General features: G+C 39.5%; 1 protein-coding gene and 2 pseudogenes across 2 annotated transcripts in view; 2 read left to right on the forward strand and 1 right to left on the reverse strand.

Moving 5' to 3' along the window:
- The window catches only part of LOC131748796 (membrane-bound transcription factor site-2 protease), a 39326-nt gene extending 24008 nt beyond the window's left edge, over positions 1-15318 (reverse strand). The window contains exons 1-4 of one of the 2 annotated variants that reach the window (XM_059051155.2): positions 15032-15285; positions 12028-12176; positions 10054-10282; positions 147-250 (exon numbers count right to left, since the gene is read on the reverse strand). In XM_059051155.2, coding sequence (XP_058907138.1) covers positions 147-250; positions 10054-10282; positions 12028-12176; positions 15032-15106 — 557 coding nt within the window. In that variant the 5' untranslated portion in view covers positions 15107-15285. Of the gene's footprint in view, positions 1-146; positions 251-10053; positions 10283-12027; positions 12177-15031 lie in introns of both variants that reach the window. The other variant, XM_067023637.1, reaches the window with a different exon arrangement.
- On the forward strand, positions 4618-5630 carry LOC131748801 (heterogeneous nuclear ribonucleoprotein A1-like; annotated as a pseudogene).
- Positions 15105-19792, forward strand: LOC131748218 (nudC domain-containing protein 2 pseudogene; annotated as a pseudogene).
- The last annotated feature ends 773 nt before the right edge of the window (positions 19793-20565 follow it).

Consider the following 20565-nt stretch of genomic DNA (forward strand, 5'->3'; position numbering starts at 1 on the left):
TTACCTTAAAATAATAATGGTGGATATGCACTGGGCAGTATCCAAAGGAAGAAAAAAGTATCAAATGTAGCAGATTTTAGTAATAAATCCTCCTAAATGAAAAGCTTCTTTGCATGGAATAGAGAGAGAGAGGTAAATATCATTACCTAATAGCTGCTATCCCATGTCCAATTTCATGTACAACACCACTAATGAGGACTGCGGCGAAGAAATAGGTCAGTTGGTTGACGGGTAAATTTATGCCAGGAACCTGTTCACAGACACAATGATAAAGACACACTTGGGCACCAAGCGACCACGATGTTCACTCTGTACTAAAACGTAAACTTCCAAACTCAGTGTTCGGTAAGCTAAAAGTAATATGAACACCGATGGCCCACTTCTCCATTTCTATTATAATAAATATAAAAACACCAGTCACTTTTTTTGAACTAGGCAGTTTTTGAGCTAAGCACAACACCAATCTAAAGAGAATAGGAAACACCAGGTTAAAAAGTTGAAACGTTAGCTTCCTGAAGTCTTTACCACGGGAAAGAATTAGGGAGCCTGGCATAGTGCCAGGGAAGGCAGAGTGGCAGTGAAGGAGTCAGTAGCTGATCCACCCTTGAGGGCTGGCAGCCCAATTTGGGAATTCTTGTTACAGTTCCCACTCCTTCCGCTAAAGTGTTATTTGCAAGGCTCCAAGTACTTATGTGAGTAATACAGGATGTCCCCACCACCCTTCAATGAGTTTCATTTTATTATTATCAAGTTATATGAGAGTTGATCATTAAAGGCAGTGTAAGAAAGTGCCTTATTGGTGTGGGAGCACCAGGCCCTTCATTTCTTCTATCAGTTTGTCTAGCACATTGGTTAGAAAAATCATATCAAAGTGATACATAAATATTATACTAAAATTGAAATTTAATGCAGAAAGTAAGGCATTTGGAACATACAGGCATGTTAAGGACCCACGTGCTCCTGACTGTTATGCAGTTAAGTTTGCTATTTTAAGGGCTGCAGAGTGAAAATTTTTTTAGATAACCAAGAATCTTCTTGTAAGATAAATAATCGTTCCTAAGTTCTATTTCTCACAATCAAGGCAGCGGGACTCTAAAGGTATCCTTCTGGAGGAAAGTTCGTCTTTCTTTCATTAGTTAATATTTTAAATTAATTACAAAATACGTTTAAAGCAGGAAAACTTGAAAACTCAAAGAATAATAGAAACCGTTCCTGTTCCCCAAACACAAAACAAAAAACCATTCTCAGTGTTTCAATGCATGTCTTTCCAATCTTTTCATGTACACATATTTTAAAAAATTATACTCTTTTGTTATAAATATGGTTTTGAAATCTACCCGTTTCTCTTAATAGTATCACAAACATTTTCCCATGGAGTATTTCTGGTTCAACATGATTTTTAATAGCTGCATTGTATTTCATGGAATAGACTGTTGGCCATTTAATTGTTTTAAAGGCTTGTGCTCTTATAAAATACTGTGATAAATATATCTGGACACATATACACAAATATTTGGGGAGAATAAATTGTTAGAAAAGCACGGTTGGTTCAGGCTCTGGGGACATATCATTTGGGTTTGGTGTTCTGGCTCCATCATAACTAGCTAAAGGACCTTGAGGAAGCTTGGATTATTCCTCCAGTACTTCAATTTCTCCATCATTAAAATGGAAATCACATTTACATAAATGGGTAATTCTGAGGATTACAGGAGATAATCTTTGTCCACTGTTTAACATTACACCTAACAGAGAGGGTAATTATACACAAAATTTAAAGGACTTTGATATATATCAAACTGCTCTCCAGAAGCAGACACTTCAATAACCGTGGGTAAACTCATTTTATTCAAATCTACAGTTTGAGAGGAATAAAAAGCATCCCCTTGTTTGATCTGTATTTCTTTGATGATTACTAAGCTGAACACTCCCCCTACTTTTTGGCCGCTGATAGATCTTTCGTGAGTAGCCTACTCCCGACTTGTGAAGTTTTTTCTCCTTAGAGTGTTCACGTTTTTCTTATTGTCTGTAAAATCACTTCAAGTATCAATGATCAATTCTCTGTGATACATATCACAGATGCATTCCCAAGTTTTGCCTTTTAATTTTATTTTGCTTTTTCGATATATAAAAAATTCTATGTAGTCAAATCTATCAATATGCATGGTTTCTGCCATTAGTTTTATGCATATGTCTTTCTCATTCTGTGTTCCTATAAATAGAAACCTGTTTTTTTTTTCTTTCAAGGTCTTTTATGATTTCACATTTTAATTTTAATTCAATTGCAACTTATTTTTGTGTATAACAAAGGAATTTCACTTTTAAGCCTTTTTTAGTAACTGAAGAGGAGATTCAAACCATGCTGCTTGGATTGCTTTCTAAATTCACTGATTCCAAGAGTCCTTTCTCTAGTTATGAAACTAGCTTTCATAGTCATCATTTTTAATGTATTCATAACATTTCACCGAATGACAATCCCATAATTTAACCATTCCTCAATTACATATTGTGGTTGTTTCCAATTCTTCATAGTAATAAATGTTAGGATAAAGAGCTTGATGAATACTAATTTTTCTATAATTTGGAAGTGTTTCCTTAACCTAGAGTCCCAGATGTGGAAGTAAATGGTCAGAGGATATTTTTATGATGCTCATTATCTGAAGTTCTCTCTACTCAGACCCTACTAAGCAACTCTTTTCAAGAACATCAGTGTACCTTTTTCTACATATCTGCTCCATTCCCATGTTGTCAGGTATCTGTCTGTTCAGACCTCTAGTTTCCTTTTCTCTGATTCCTCTCTAAGTTTATGTACTTAAGAATAATACTCATACATTCCCTCTACATCACAAAGTATTCAGGTTATCTTACCTTTATTTCAAATAAATCAGTAACCTTGATCCAATAGGATATTGATTTCTTCTCTTTATTATTTCAGTGATGTAATAATGAAATAAGGTAAGGATTTGAACATGTGACTACACCAACAGATGGTAGGTCTTATTTGCTGGCAACAATACTCGACTGCCCATCTGTCTCGGCTGTGATCACACAGGGTATTAGATGTAATAGATGTACCAAAATTAGACGTACCAAAATACTGATCTCTCAATAGATGTACCAAAATACTGATCTCTCAATAACATAGAGTGCCAGGTTTTGGGGAATTAATACTGAATGAGGCTGTAGGGAATTATAGAGTAAACAGAAAGTATGTCCTCTAAGCTACAAGAGCTCATATCAAAGTCAGGAGATACAACAAACTTAAACAAAAATATGCCGGGTAGATATACAGAGGGCAGCTGACTTCTTAATGGTTTCAAAGCATGGATCTCCTAACAGATTCAATATTTTGTGAGCTCTATGAGTAAGCTGAAAAGCAAACAGAAGAAATAATTTCTTCTGTAAATAACACTTTACCATTCAGGCAATGATTCTTTGGACGTGATGCCAAAAGCACAAACAAAAGCAAAAATCAACACATGGGATTACATCAAACTCAAAAGCTTCTGCATAGCAAAAAGAAACAACCAATGGCAGCCTACAGAATGGGAGAAAAGTTTTGCGAACCATATACTGGATAACGGGTTAATATCCAAAACATATAAAGAACAAACAAAACAAACAACCCCCTGCCCAACAATCTGATTAAAAAATGGACAGTACTACTATTTAGTAGTTCCAAAGGAGACAGCAAAATGGCCAAAAGGCACATGAAAAGATGCTCCACATCACTAATCATCAGGGACATGCCAATCAAAACCACAATGAGATACCACCTCACACCTGTTAGAATGGCTATCATCAAGAAGAAAAGAGACAACACAGGTGCTGGCCAAGGATGTGGTAACCCTTACACACTGTTGGTGGAAATATAAATTAGTCCAATCACTATGGAAAACAATATGGAGGTTCCTCAAAGAGTTAAAAATACATCTAAGGTATGATCCATCAATTCCACTTCTGGGTATATACCCAAAGGAAATGAAAATATTTCAATGAGATATATGCATATCTCTGTTTATCACAGCATTATTCACAATAGCCAAGATTATGGAAACAACCCAAATGATCACCAACACATGAATGGATAAAAGCAATGTGTTACATGTACACAAACAATGGAATATTACTCAGCTATGAGAAAGGAAGATGTCCTCCCATTTGCAACAACATGGATAGACCTTGAGCACATGATGCTAAGTGAGATAAATCAGAGAAATACAAGTACAGTACGATATCACTTATATATGGAATCTAAAAAAGTCAAATCTATTAAAAAACAGAGTAAAATGGTGGTTACCAGGGCATGGGAGGGATATGAGTGATGGTATTTAAGGGTACAAAATTGTAACAAGTAGTAAATAAGCCACAGAGATCTAATGCACAGTATAAAGAATACAATCAATAAAATTGTACTATGACGTGATAAATATTGCTCCAATGGCAATCATATTACAATAAATAAATGTATGAAAGTAACTCGCTGAACACCTTAAACTTGCAAATTGTAACATGTCAAATTTATCAAATAAAAAAATTTAAAAAACTTGTTAGCTTTCTTTCTGCCCGTGGACGCTGCCAAGCAAGCATCATTAAAGTCTCCCCAGCTCCACTGCTGTCATGTCTAAATCAGAGTCTCCCAAAGAACCCGAACAGCTGTGGAAGCTCTTCCTTGGAGGTTTGAGCTTTGAAACAACCGATGAGAGTCTGAGGAGCCATTGTGAGCAGCGGGGACGCTCACAGACTGTGTGGTAAGGAAGGAGCCAAACACCAGGCGCTCCAGAGGCTTCGGGGTTGTCACGTACGCCACTGTGGAGGAGGTGGATGCAGCCATGAAGGCAAGGCCACACGAGGTGGATGGAAGAGCCGGGCTGTCTCAAGAGAAGATTCTCAAAGACCTGGTGCCCACTTCACTGTGAAAAACATTTTTGTTGGTGGCATTAAAGAAGATACTGAAGAACATCACCTAAGACATTATTTTGAAGAGTATGGGGAAAAAAGTGACTGGCTGAGGCAATGGCAAAAAGAGAGGCTTTGCTTTTGTACCATTTGATGGCCACGACTCCGCAGACAAGACTGTCATTCAGAAATATCACACTGTGAAGTAAGGAAAGCCCTATCTCAGCAAGAGATGGCTAGTGCTTCATCCAGCCAAAGAGGTCAAAGTGGTTCTGGAAACTTTGGTGGTGGTCGTGGAGGTGGTTTTGGTGGGAATGACAGCTTTGGTCATGGAGGAAACTTCAGTGGCCGAGGTGGCTCTGGTGGCAACCGTGGTGGGGGATATGGTGGCAGTGGGGACGGCTATAATGGGTTTGCTAATGACGGAAGCAATTTTGGAGGTGGCGGAAGCTACAATGATTTTGGCAATTACAACAATCAATGTTCAAAGTTGGGACCCATGAAAGGAGGAAACTTTGGAGGCAGAAGTTCTGGCCCCTATGGTGGTGGAGGCCAATACTTTGCCAAGCCCTGAAACCAAGGTGGCTATCGTAGTTCTGGCAGCAGCAGTAGCTATGGGAGTGGCAGAAGGTTTTGATTACTGCCAGGAAACAAAGCTTAGCAGGAGAGGAGAGCCAGAGAAGTGACAGGGAAGCTACAGGTTACAACAGATTTGGGAACTCAACCAAGCACAGAGGCGGTGGGGCCTAGTTGTTACAAAGACATGTTTTAGACCAGCGGTTCCCAACCTTTTTGGCACCAGGGACTGGTTTCGTGGAAGACAATTTTTCCATGGATTGTCGGGGGGCGGGGGATGGTTCAGGCGGTAATGCAAGCGATGGGGAGCGGCCGATGAAGCTTCGCTCGCTCGCCACTCACCTCCTGCTGTGCGGCCCGGTTTCTAACAGGCCACGGACCAGTAGTGGTCCATGGCCCAGGGGTTGGGGACCCCCGTTTTAGACAATACTCCTATGGGCAAAAAAAACCACAAGGACTATATTTGTGACTAACTGTATAATAGGTTATTTTAGTTTCTATTCTGTGGAAAGTGTAAAGCATTCCAACAAAGGGTTTTAATATAGATTTTTTTTGAACTCACGCTGTTGATTGCTAAATGTAATAGTCTGAATAAATGTGACACTGAATAAATGTGTCTTAAAAAAAAAATAAACTTGTTAAACTGAAATAAAACCAAAAAGCCAAAAAAAAAAACCTTTTGCCATTCTAATCCTAGCAGGCAGAGGCCAGTGATCATATTTTCTCCAAGCCTGCTTCTTTCTCTACTATCCTCTTTCTTGGCAAACAATAACCAGTCATGCAGCCTGAGAGTCATCCTCGACTTTCTTCTCCCTCCAGCCTCACATTCAATTAATGACTGAGGTCTGAGAACTCCACTGCAAAAGAGTGGAGTGAATCCAGCCCCTTCATTCTCCTTACCACTAATTTAGTTTAGATCTTTATAACTTCTAACATGAATTATTCCAAATGCTCTCTTAAATGGTCTCCCCATCTTTGGTGAAACCCTACTCCAGTCCATTTTGCACAGACTTGTTATCTACAGATAAAATCAAAACTTCTTAGAACGGTCCTTCACAACTCAGACCCTACCTATATCTCCCATCTTATCTCCTATACCATATACCTTCCACCATATACCTCTTAGATACAGGTCAAAGTTACTTTATAGTTCCTCAAGGAACTGTTGGTCTTTTTTAAGGGAGTAGAGCATACTGTGCACAGGCTCTGAGGTCAGTGGTTGGTGAGTGATGGACCCACCATTTACTAGCTGTGGCCACAGGCAAGTGACTTAACAGCTCTGTGCCTTGGTCTTCTCATCTGTGAATGAGGGAGAACAATAATACTTACCTCTAGATTGCTGCAGAAATAAAATAGGCACAAAAAAACCTCACATGGGAAGCACTGCATATTAACTAGTTTTTTTAAAAAAAATAAATTTATTTATTTTATTTATATTTATTTTTGGCTGCATTGGGTCTTCGCTGCTGCGTGCGGGCTTTCTCTAGTTGCGGCGAGTGGGGGCTACTCTTCGTGGCAGCGTGCGGCCTTCTCATTGTGGTGGCTTCTCTTGTTGCAGAGCACGGGCTCTAGGCGCACGGGCTTCAGTAGTTGCGGCACGCAGGCTCAGTAGTTGTGGTGCATGGGCTTAGTTGCTCCGTGGCATGTGGGATCTTCCCGGACCAGGACTCGAACCCATGTCCCCTGCACTGGCAGGCGGATTCTTAACCACTGTGCCACCAGGAAAGCCCCTAACTAGGTTTTATTAGTAGTATTATTATTTCCTCTGCCTTTCCATGTTATATGGTTCCCTCTGTTTCTGGCATGCTCAACTGCCATCTTTCTTTCCCAGGCTATGTGGACTCTCCTTCCCTTCCCTTCTCCTCTACTCTCTTCCCAGTGCCAGGCACACCTCAGCAGGGCTTGTCTTTGTTCCTGCAGCACCTTGTACTCTGTCCAACTGTAGAAAATCATAGCAGCTCTCCCTCTAGACTAAAAGCTCTGTAAGTGCTAGGATTGGATTTTGTTCCCTTTAAGCAGGACTATGCACAAGGCCAGTAGGCAGACAACACTCAGTAAATGTTTGCTGAAGAAATAAATCATCTCGTCTGAGGCCTCACCCACCTGAATCCTTTTAACCTCTAAGAAAGAGCTATTACCATAGGAGAGATTCTTTATTTTTTGCTACAAATGACTTGTAATCTTCCCATAGTGACCCAGCTAGTAGACGCCACAAAGGGATGAGTTAAAAAAAAAAATCTGTCAATCTTGAATAGACATTTTTCCAAAGAAGACATACAGATAGCTAACACATGAAAAGATGTTCAACAGTGCTAATTATTAGAGAAATGCAAATCAAAACCACAATGAGGTATTACCTCACACCTGTCAGAATGGCCATCATCAAAAAGTCTACAAATAACAAATGTTGGCAAGGATGTGGAGAAAAGGGAACTCTTGTACACTGTTGGTGGGAATGTAAATTAGTGCAGCCGCTATGGAAAACAATATGGAGGTTCCTTAAAAAGCTAAAAATAGGACTACCAGGTGATCCAGCAATCCCACCCCTGGGTATATATATGAAAAAAACAAAAACACTAATTCGAAAAGATACATGCACTCTAATGTTCATAGCAGCACTATTTACAATAGCCAAGACATGGAAACAACCCAAGTGTCCATCAGACAAATGGATTAAGAAGATGTATTTATATATATATATATACACACTGGAATATTACTCAGCCACATAAAAGAATGAAATACTGCCATCTGCAGCAATGTGGTTGGACATACAGAATATTATGCTTAGTGAAATAAGACAGAGATAGACAAATACCGTATAATATCACTTATATGTGGAACCTAAAAAATAATACAAATGAATGTATATGCAAAACAGAAACAGACTCACAGATATAGAAAACAAACCTGTGGTTACAAAAGGGGAAAAGGAAGAAGGGAGGGACAAATTAGGGGTATTAACAGATACAAACTACTATATAGTTTGTATATTTGGGATGAAGTGAGAGAAAAGCATTGACATATATACACTACCAAATGTAAAACAGATAGCTAATGGGAAGCAGCTGCACAGCACAGGGAGATCAGTTCAGTGCTCTGTGACCACCTAGAGGGGTGGGATAGGGAGGGTGGGAGGGAGGCTCAAGAGGGAGGGGATATATGTATACTTATAGCTGATTCACTTTGTTGTACAACAGAAACTAACACAACATTGTAAAGCAATTATACTCCAATAAAGATATAAAAATAAAATAAAGTAAAATAGGTAAGTAACAAGGATATACTGTATAGCACAGGGAATTACACCCATTATCTTGTAATAACCTACAATGGAATTTAATCTGCAAAAATACTGACTCACTATGCTGCATGCCTGAAACTAACGTAATACTGTAAATCAACTATACTTCAATTTCAAAAAAAGTCACTAACTCATATAGTCTATTTCATTAATAAGAACACGATTAAAAACATAACATCCTGGGGCTTCCCTGGTGGCGCAGCGGTTGAGAGTCCACCTGCCAATGCAAGGGACAAGGGTTCGTGTCCCGGTCCGCGAAGATCCCACATGCCGCGGAGCGGCTATACCCGTGAGCCATGGCTGCTAAGCCTGCATGTCCGGAGCCTGTGCTCTGCAACGGGAGAGGCCACAACAGTGAGAGGCCCGCGTACCGCAGAAAAAAAAAACCAACAAAAAAAACCCCAAAACATAACATCCATGACTCACAGAAATGGAAACTATTAACGTAAAAAATTTAAAATTGAAGCTAGTCAGTGGTAAAGCACCCTTTCAAACTCTAGAAACATGAATTGATAAGGTATTGGTCTACACATGTGCTTTAAAGTGGGAATTATTTTAAGGAGCTTACAGTCAAAGAAGTACAACTCAGCACATTATTCTTCATATCAAGAAATCACAGTGATCATTCAAAAGGTCTTTTATCTTTAATTAAAAGGATATTATTGCTTAAGAATCTGAAAGCCATGAAGAAGAAAGGGGAACATTTTGCATAGGATTAAGATGTAATTTATTTCTACATTATAGAGATCTTAAATCAGTATGCTTATTCCTTGAGAGTAACAATTATTCAACACCTCAAGAAGACAACATGAATTACCAAGTTAGGTATAAAACAAGCTACAAGTATATATTTTACATCACAGAGAATAGAGCCAATATTTTATAATAACTATAAACGGAATATAACTTTTAAAAATTGCGAATCACTGTATGGTACACCCACAACTTATATAATATTATACAGCAACTATACTTCAATTAAAAAAAAAACCTTGCACTGAAAAAAAAAAAAAGACAACATGAATTAAATTGAATACTTGTGTAATTGTTGACCGTCTTAGTGGTGGTCCATTTGTTCTATTATTACTACCACTACTACACATTGCAACAATTCTTTGCTATTCTCTTACTAATGATTTTAAGCAAGTAATTTGAGAAACTGTGAGACTTTTCATTTATTTCATATTTATATTATGGATAGGAATTATGCTATCCAGAAGAAATTTCTTATATCTATGTTTCAACAAAGCTACTTATAGCAATAAGGAGGCACTTACCACAACTTGTAGCACTTGTTCATTGTGAAGTGAGGAAGAGGAAGAGGATGAAGAGGAGGAGGAAGAAGAGGAAGAGGAGGAAGAGGAGGAAGAAGAGGAAGAAGAGGAGGAAGAATAAGAAGAGGGAGAGTCAGCCATCATTTGGCCTAAAGTCTGCATCAGCGTTTTCCCCAGAAGAAAAAAAGAGCTGAACATGGCAATTACACCAAACACCATTCCAAAATTGAACCTGTCAAGAGGAAAAAAATTACATAAATGTACAATTCCTCACAATTCATGGGCTAAAAGATTCATTAACCAGCCACCTTTCATAGCTTCAAAACAATGTCTAAAAATTTCAATAACTCTGCATCTTTTTCCTACTTGAAGTTCAGATACTTAACTGAAGCATGGGCACTAGTCTCTTTAAGCAGTTATAATTTACAATTCCCTCATAACTGAAGAGGCTGAATGTTGTTCCCAATAAAAAGTTTGTTTCCTCTCATATTTTTTTGCTCATTTACATAGCATTGTTTTGATCTTGTTCTCATGTAGTTATGAAAGCTCTTTTGACATCATAGACATCCATTCTTTCTCATCTACTGATTCTTTTGTTTACATTTTATTTTACTTGAATTTTGTAATGAGCTTAAATATTAACATGGTAAAACTTAACAACAGTTTCTTTCTTCTACTGTTTTAATAATTAGAAATCAGTCCTCTATAGTTGGGAGTAATCTATTACATTTTTAAACTTTTTGATAAGTTGTGTTTTTCAAGGCACTTGTCCATTTCATCTAAACAGTCAAATTTATAGGTATACAAGTGTTGACAATAGTTTCATTTTTCAAAATGAGTCTCACTCCATTCTCTCATTGCCAAGGGCTTGGGTTCAATCCCTGGTTGGGGAACTAAAATCCCAGAAGCCGCATGGTGTGGCCAAAAAATAAATAAATAAATAAATAAAAATAAAATAAAACAAGTCTCAGAATCTATAGTAATGTTTCTCCTTTCAATTTTGATTTTTAGTTATTCTGTTTGCTTTTTTTCTTGATCAGTCATGGTAGGGTTTTATTAATTTTGTTAATCTTTTCAAAGTACCAACTTTTGGCTTTGCTGATTTTCTCTACTGTATACTTTCTATTCCACTGATTTCTGCTCTTATCTTTATTGTTTCTATTTTGTTTGCTTTGATTTGCGGTTGCATTTTCTGCTTTTTGATGACCCGATCATTTATATTTAGCTCTACTCTAGCTGAAGCTAAATTTTTAACAAAAAGGAATTTCGACAAAGGCCCCCTACTGCCATACTAGAAATTCTGTCAAGTACAGAAACTGTCAGTCTCTAGGGTGTCCCAGAGATCATTGTAAACCCCCTAACCATAAACACTATAAACCATGATTTTAAAAATATTTTAAATTAAAGGGATATGCCTGGCATAGCCAGAGGGCTCCAGGACCCTGCTGCTGTAACCTGGCTGGCCATTTTCCTGATTGATTTGTGTGTATGCCTTACTGGATGATAAGTATTTTAAATATCCCTGCCCTGGATGGGTATCACAGAAGAATTACAAAGGAAAGCCTGCAGACTTTGGGGAGCCCTATGACTCCCAGGACCCTTGTTTCTATGTGTCATGATGGGGGAGAGAATTCTCCAGGATTATCTTCCCGGTGGAAAATGCTCCATATGCTTTTTGCCTTTCTATTTGGTGTATAACTTACACTAAGTGCCTAAATCTGAAGCGTACAGCTCACTGAATTTTTACATATGTGTACCGATGTATCCACCGCCCAGATCAAGACACAGAATCTTGATTCTGAATGTATGCAAAAGCACAATGATGCAATCCCATGAATTTATATAAAGCCAGAAAGTTTTTACATTGTCAACATTTTAAAACTCAATAAAGTGAAAATGATGGAAACAGTTCATTTAACAAGTATTTCTCATGATCACAATGACTAATTTAAACCAAAAAGAGAAAATAAAGAATACCACTGGTAAAGCATCCTTGCTTTCCGCCGTCCCCAACTGTAAAAGGCACGATTGAAAACAGCAGTCTGCCATCTTATGTGAAAAGGGGAGATGCTCAATCCGTTGTTTTCCAGCCAGTCTTCATAAGAATGCTTAAAATACACAGATGACTAAGAGAGAAAGAAAAGTTCCACATCACTAAATTTTGAAGAATAATTTATAAGCTTTAAGAAAATAAAAGTGTTTTCTACAGGAAAGCAAGATACTGACTAATCAAATGTTTATAATTTTAAAGCTTTATGTTTATTCTTCAGGATATTAAAGTTAAGAGTCTTGGACTAGCTGATCTGCTGAAGTCAGGTTCTGGCAAACTACGGCCCATGGGCAAAAAAGTTTGCTGACCTTTGCTCAGAACAGCATTGTCCAATAGACATATAATGTGAGCTACAAGTGCAAGCTACATATGTAATTTTTAACTTTCTAGTAGCCGAATTTTAAAAGGCAAACAGAAACAGAGATTAATTTAAATGTATTTTTAACTCAAAATATCAAGATATTATCATTCAAAATATAATTAATATATTGAAACACCTCACATTCTATTTATTTGCTTACTTACGCATTAAGTCTTTGAAATTCAGTGTCAGCTTTACACTTACAGCACATCTCTATTCGGACTAGCCCCCATTTCAAATGCTAGATGGCCACATGTAGTTAGTGGCTACCATACTGGACAGCACAGGTCTAGAAGCCTTGTTACCAGAGAAAGAGGTCTTTTGTTGTAATTAAAAAAGACCCCCAGCCAATCCAACAGAGGGGACAGGTTAGTTGGAATTGGTGCTTTCTATCCTCTTCTGAGCAATAACCCTAAGAAATTAGGCTGAATTTGACCATGAAAAAGTACAAAACTTATCTAAAGCCACCTTGGTCTCAGTAACTTCTTACATTCTTCACTGTTGGGGAGACAGCTGCTTATATGCAGCCTAACAAAGAGTTTTATCTTTAGGGAAGTTTGAAGTCCTTGAGTAATGCAAGATTTTGGATAATATAAGGCTGTTTTACATACACTGCCACTGACCTCTTACCTCTTACAGTAAGTACGGTAAGTATTTTGTCATATAGATACCCATCCATTTGAGAAACTTATCTAGAAGGATATTTCAGCCCTATCACAGTCATAAAATGACCTGAGTCTGAATATAGGTATCTGTTTGCCTTTGGATCCATAATGCTCTCTGCTCTCCATCTTCAGGTGAAGTTATTAAACCTGCTTGTCTTCTAGGACTTGGAAAAGGAGAGTGACACACCCCTCCAGGTGTCTACTGAGGAAATCCTAGACAAACCAAGGGTGGAACAGCAGACCAAGTTAGTAGCAGAGAAGCTGAAGGTGCAGGCTCCTAAAACCTGACGTCTCTCCATTTCCCCAAGCAGATACTCTGAATGAGAGATTGGTCTTTCGCTCAAGGAATAGTGCTCTCTTAGCGAGTTAGGAGCTGTTACTGAAATTAAAGTGACGTCCTAATCACCTCACACACTGGACCAGAGACTACAGAAGTTTGAAAAATTCTTTTTATTTTGGATTTTTGTCACACATGCAACATGAAGAAACCACGTGGCTTTGTTTTTTCCAAACAACAAAATCATTGTTTAAACAAGCAGTGGCCCGTACTGCTCATGACATGCTAAGCACTGTGCCAAGTATGTGCAGAGAAAGCACCTGGGGATCTTATGAGGATGCAGATTCGGATTCTGTGGGTCAGGAATGAGGCCTGAGATTCTACATTTCTGACAGACTCCCAGAGGATGCCAAGTGCTGCTGGTCCTTGAATCTCAGGTTGAGTAGCAAGGGTCTATGTGGATGAATTAATGAAATCCTCTCTATAATCTCAGGAGAGCTTTACAATTATCACGCCTATTTTAAAGATGAAGAAATGGAGGAACAGAGTAATTTGCCCAAGCTGTCAATGGATAGGAAGTGGCAGAGCACAGCTCTAAGGACTGCTCTAAGGATTCAACTGTATAATCTCCTCACTTTGCAGGTCTGAATGCAACAAAGCAACAAAAGTATCATTTTGCTGTTAAGCCTAAACCACACAATACTAAACTACAGTATTCTATTTAAAACAGTATTCATAACATGAAGGTTTTACTAGTCATAATTGTAATTTTCATTAAGTATTTGAGAATTTACATGACTTTGTCCCACGCATACAATACTCCCACCCCCAATATGCAGTTCCGAAAGGCTGCCTGAAGCATGTGGTCAGAAAACTGTCCATAATATCTGCTACCCAAATAAGAATGGACCGTGCACCCAGGGTGTGTGTGGGGGGTGGGGGTGGAAGTATTAAGGGGGGTTAGTGTGAAGAAACGGCGTCTAGGATACAAATTAGAATTAGAGTAGTCAGAAACTAGTTATCTAAAGCCTTGCTACTTTGAAGTATGGTCTGTAGATTGGCAGCATTGGTAGCACTTGGGAACTGGTTAGAAATGCAGAATCTTAGGCCCCGCCCCAGACCTGCTGAATCAGAATGTGCATTTTAACCGGAACCCCAGATGGTCATAAGCACTTTAAAGTTTGAGACCACTGATGTAAATCACAACTTGATTTAGATTCATTCCAATACCAGTCTCTGGAGGGTCGTGGCCTTAAAGACAAAGAGGGCAAACAATGTCTTTCCCAGGAGGATATTTTATTTCCTCCCAGGTGCAATGCCGCGGGGTTTGGCAGGGTCCCGGCCCTCCCGAACCCACTACCGGCGCCTCCCGGGCAGGCCCCGAAGGCTGCGGGGCCTGCGGAGCCCCGCAATGAGACTGCGGCAGCTGCGCAGGCCGCCACACCCCTCCCGCGGCCAGCCGTGCTTTATTTACTCCATGGGACCGGGAGCCACGCGGAAGGCCGCACGTGGGTTCCGGTCGCACGGCTTTCAGCCCGGGCGGCGCAAGGCAGAGAAGAGAAAAGGCCTAGGGCCTTGCGCTCCGGCCCTGGCACCGCGGGCTGGGGCCTTAGGCCCGAGGCCCTCACCTTCAACACCAAGTCGGTCAGGTAGACGGCAGTCCAGCCGCCCACCACCACCACCACCAGCGATACCGGAATCATGGCAGCGGCGGGGGCAGCGGAGGGAAGGCGAGCGCCGGCGTCCTCCCTGCGAGCCGCAACCAGCCGGCCGCGCGGCGCCTACAGCCCCAGCATCTGCGCAGGAACCCAGCTGCCACCGGCTCCTTTTTCGTGGTGGCGTCGTTTCCTTCCGGATCCTTCTGGTGGGTCGCACGAACGGCAGTGTGCGCACCGGAAAAGGGCGTGGGGGCTTATTTTCGCGGGGCACTCGGGCGCCGCTGTCTAGGTATCATCTAGACTGCGGCTGTCAGCCCTCTAGCGATTTCTTAGGCTTTGGCCCTCCCTGCTGTCTGCTCTCCATTCTCCGGTTCTGGTCTGGGGTTTGCGGTTCCTTTTAATCTAGTGGGGGTTTGGGTAATCCCAAATAATAATCGTCTCCGCCGCTCAGACTCTGTCATAGGTATCCAGATTTAAGTTAATTATGTTTATTCGTTCTTTTTATTGAATCGTAATTTACATATAGCGAAAACATAATACGGATCTCAACTATTTCGATGAGTTTTGATAACTGTATATCTGTGTACCCTAACAAAAATAGAGAACATTTCCATCTCAGAAATTTTCTTCGCTCGCTTCCCGGTTAATCCTCTCCTCGCCCTCCCATCACCCCTTTTCTAATTTTTAAATCTTTGTGTAAATACAATAAGTACTCTTTTTGTGTGTCCGGCTTATTTCGTTCAACATGATTTTTTTGAGCTTTAGGTTCTTTTCTCAACCTCTTCCATTATAAAATTTGAGATTGGTGCTACATTAAAAAAAAAGTTCTGAACATCTGTACATATTTTTTTTTGTTGACGTGTACCTTATTATATATTGACCTGGAGCAGTGGTTCTCAACCTTGGCTGTAACATTAGGATCACCAGGGGGCTTTAAAAATTCCTGATGCCCGTTCTGTAGATTAGACCACTTGAATCAGAATTTCAGAATGAGATCCAAGCATCAGTATTTTTTAAACTCAGGTCATTCCATTGTGCAGCCAAGACTGAGAACCACGGAAGGAAAACTAGTATTTATGGAGTTTTGTTTGTTTGTTGTTTCTTTGTTTTTTGCATTCTCTTAAGGCCCAAGTCTTAAAAAGTTATTTGTTTTTACTTTTCTGGAAAAATCATTAGCAATAGTAATACTAATACCGAAATATTGAGAACATAATACTAGCTTAAGAACAAGTATCCCAAATAGAACTGCACCCTCAGCCTTCTGCAAAGTAAAAATATAGTGTCATAGTAGGAACCTGTATGACGGATACTGTTACTCATTTGCCTCACTCTCCCATACTTCTCCTAAAGTTTTAATAATTTAGCACCATATCTCCCTAGCTTCAAGAAACCTTATGACTCAGTTTTACATCTTCTTGCCTATATGTTTGTATATGTGTTGTTTTAAAATGTTTCAATTTATTTTGGACAAAGCTAGGTATAATTATAAAAGTTCATATTCAAGCACCCTGTGACTCCACAGTTTTCCATGTACAGGTATCCCGAAAGTCTTAGTGCAGTTTTAGGTTTTGATACTTTCAGAAGTATAAATGCTGAAAACTTGCAAAAAGCATCACTTGAAAATTTATTTAAGTTTCTTTTACACTATTTAATTTGGTGAATTTTGAGTAATTTTAAATTGCAAATTTTTTAGTCCCCCTAACTGAGGATGGCAAACGTTGACTGAAACAAAAAATTGATTGAATTACATTTATTATTCAAAAATTCCCGAGACCAAAGCAGCATGAAAGAAATTTAAATAATTTTATTTTTCAAGTGATGTTTTGTGTAAGTTCATAGAGTTTGTACTTCTGAAGTTATTAAAGCTTAAAACTACACTAAGATTATTGGTACACTATTGTATTTGAACTGAACTTTGTTTGCTCTCGTATAATGACTGTAGTTTTTAACACTGTTCTTTCCTAGGATGAAAAAATTTACTTAAGAATTAAAATGTCTTCTCTTTTGTTAGCCTGAAGCCTTGTCTGGACCACTTGCTGGGACAAAAACCAGTTACTGTGTGGCTGATTACCCAAAATATGTAGGAAATGAGTTGATTGTGTTTTTCTGTTCCCAACCTAAAATTTTACTTGTTCAACTGACTTGGTGTTCTCATCAGGGACCCAGCAGTCAAAACAAAACACTGAATAGAATCCTGCTGGTTTCTGGAATTTATCAGTAGTGGAAGCCAGCTGGTGGCAGCAGAAGAGACAAGACAGAGGATGCAAGGTGGCAGCAAAAAAACACCTGTATTCCATAAGATAAAGGTATTCTTCCTTAGAAGAAATGTGACCTAATTTACAAATACTTTCAGGTTTCTGTCAAGTAACTATCTTGAAGGACGCACAGCCAGGCTTTTATTCATATCATTTTTATTTAGTATATATATTTTAGAGGGGCGCCAAAAATACATTTTGGCTGAATGCAAAACAGCTACATGTTAGGGACTTCCCTGGCTGTCCAGTGGTTAAGACTCCATGCTTCCACTGCAGGGAGCATGGGTTCGATCCCTGGTTAGGGAACTAAGATCCCACATGCCACATGGCACGGCTGAAAACAAACAAACAAAAACCAGCTACATGTTAAAAATCAATATTTGGCTGAAGCAGAATATCACTATTATATAATAAACTTCTGAGATACCAGAATCAACATGAAATATAAAACTTAGGTAATATTAATTTTAAAATATTATAATTTTGTTGTTAAAATGTAAGTATTCAGATTTTTAGAGTTTGACATCCCCTTCAGGAGTGTTTATTTCTCATCAGTGTAAGCTGATAGTTTGCTTCTGGTCGTTATACTCTATGTTTATGACACTAACTTAAACCAGTCAGGACAAGCTAGGTTATGCTTAGGAAACAAGCCCTAAAATCCCACTGGCTTAAAATGACAAAGATTTATTTTTTATTTGTGCTGCATATCCAACAGGGGTTGGCAGACTGATGGAGACTCCATTTTATCATGCCCAGTTCTCAGAGTGAGGCTCAGGATTTAATGCAGCAGAGAGAGGACTAGAGTGTTTACCACTGGCTGCGAAATGCTATGGCCCAGACATACACACGTTCCTTCCACTCCAGCTTCATGAGCCAAAACTAGTCAAATAGCTGTTCCTAACTTAAAGGGCAGGAGTGTAATCCTCCGTATACCTAGAAGTAGAGAATAATATACCTGGAAGTAAACAGTAGTGCCATCTACCACATACATAGATGCTCTCTTTCATCTATGGAGGGCAGTGTAACAGAAAATGTTTGGTTAGTGCTGCCATTATGGGATACTGCTAGTATTGATGCCACCACAAAATTATTAAGCTTTTCTTTCTCTTTAGTAGGAACTGACTAAGATAAAGGCTCATGTCTGTTTTTTTTTTTTTCTTGGCCATGCCGTGCGGCATGTGGGATCTTAGTTCCCCAACCAGGGATCGAACCTGCACCCTCTGCAGTGGAAATGCTGAGTCTTAACCACTGGACGGCCAGGGAAGTCCCTCATCTCTATTTTATATCCTCAGCTTGGTGTGGTTGCTGATGATGGTGCAGTTTGGTTGAAGCAGTCCCACAGATGGAAGCTTCTAGTTCCAGGTGAAGAAAATATTTTTTGAATCTTTTCTGAAAGTATTATCCGCGCTTATATTTTTTACTCCAAATACACACACACACACACACACACACACACACACACAATTTGCCTACAATTGCTGCTTTACACAGTCATGTGAATAAACTCTGTCCTTAAACCTTGGTTCTAAAACTGTGGCAAAGGAGCAATACAATTGGCCTTCAAGAAACCAGTCATCTGGGATTTTCCATTTATATTTCAGTTTCATTTCATGTACACCAGTCTCAGCGTCTTCCTGGAGAAGAATGATAAGAGAATCTTTTCAGCCACTGTCATGTAAGAAATACTTGTACTCTGCAATCATCAGTTTGATGACTTCTTCCTCAGTTTCCAGAAAGCAAAGTATTTTTCTCTGCAAGCAGTTTTAATAAGTTAAGATACATTGTTTTCATCCAGAAAGCATGTTATTTTAGTTTTGCTCTAGATGGCTTTTAACCACGTAGTAGCTGCTATTCCATCTTGTTTTAAACATCTTGTTAAATATATCACAAGGCGATTCAAAAACCTCTGGATGGCCACCGGGGCCAGGAGGCTACGGAAGTGCCTCAGCCCCGTTTGAGGAGCGCAGTGGGGCAGTTCCATGCAGAACGCCGTGGGGCCAGCGGTACCAGATCTTGGAGGAGGTGTTCACTGAAGTTCAGGTGCCGCCAGGCACTCGCGCCCAGGATATCCAGTGCGGCCCGCAGAGCCGGCATGTGGCGCTGGCTGTGGGCGGCCACGAGATCCTCAAGGGCAAACTCTTTGATTCTACAATAGCTGATGAGGGAACGTGGACTCTGGAGGGTAGAAAAATGGTCCGTATTGTTCTTACAAAGAGAGATGCAGCAAATTGTTGGACTTCTATTTTGGAATCTGAGTATGCAGCTGATCCTTGGGTGCAAGACCAAATGCAGAGAAAGCTTCCAGAAAGAAAATCCTGGTTTTCACTTCAGCGGAGCAGAAATCTCAGGAAACTACACTAAAGGTGGACCAGATTTCTCAAATCTTGAGAAATATCTGTGAACTTGCTGCATTTTGTGGATCCTAGCAAATGTTGCCAGCTTAATCAAAGGAACAGATTATGTGGTGGAAGAAAAATGTGGATGCCTACAGTTAACAAATTGCAAAATATATTTAAATATGGTTCTGAAAATTGCATTCAAATGTGATTTACATAGGAAACAAATACTGTAGGAACTATTCTATTGATATACGGTAGCTTTTCTTTTGGACTTGTTTTTGCTCAGCATGAACTTTCATATGCTGCGGTTTACTAATTTCATATTTAACCTGTTTTTTTTATTTTTTTTGCGGTACGCGGGCCTCTCACTGTTGTGGCCTCTCCCGTTGTGGAGCACAGGCTCCGGACGTGCAGGCTCAGCGGCCACGGCTCACGGGCCCAGCCGCTCCGCGGCACGTGGGATCTTCCCGGACCGGGGTGCAAACCCGCATCCCTTGCATCGGCAGGCAGACTCTCAACCGCTGCGCCACCAGGGAAGCCCTAACCTGTATTTTTAGTACAAAAAACTTTAGGGTATAGATCATGTGAAATGACAGGGTGCCTTCAGGGAAAATTAAGTTTTCCTTTCAATAAGTGTGATGCAGGAATAATGTTCAATAAACTTTTCTAAATAGGAAAAAAACCACTTTGTACATCATGTATTTTTGTCTTTGAAGTATGAGGCAGTGGCCCACTATCTTTCTGCTCATAGACAGTTATAATTGCTTTCAGATTACAGTACTGAAGGTTATATGAACAAAACACTGTATGCTTATGATTCCTAAATCACTCTAAGCCTTTACCGTGTTTGTTCTATTATCCATAACAATTGACACATTTTGAAACTGATTTTCCATCCTATAAGTAGTTC

The sequence above is a fragment of the Kogia breviceps genome, chromosome X, assembly GCF_026419965.1.
Source record: "Kogia breviceps isolate mKogBre1 chromosome X, mKogBre1 haplotype 1, whole genome shotgun sequence".
Classification (NCBI taxonomy): Eukaryota; Metazoa; Chordata; class Mammalia; order Artiodactyla; family Physeteridae; genus Kogia; species Kogia breviceps.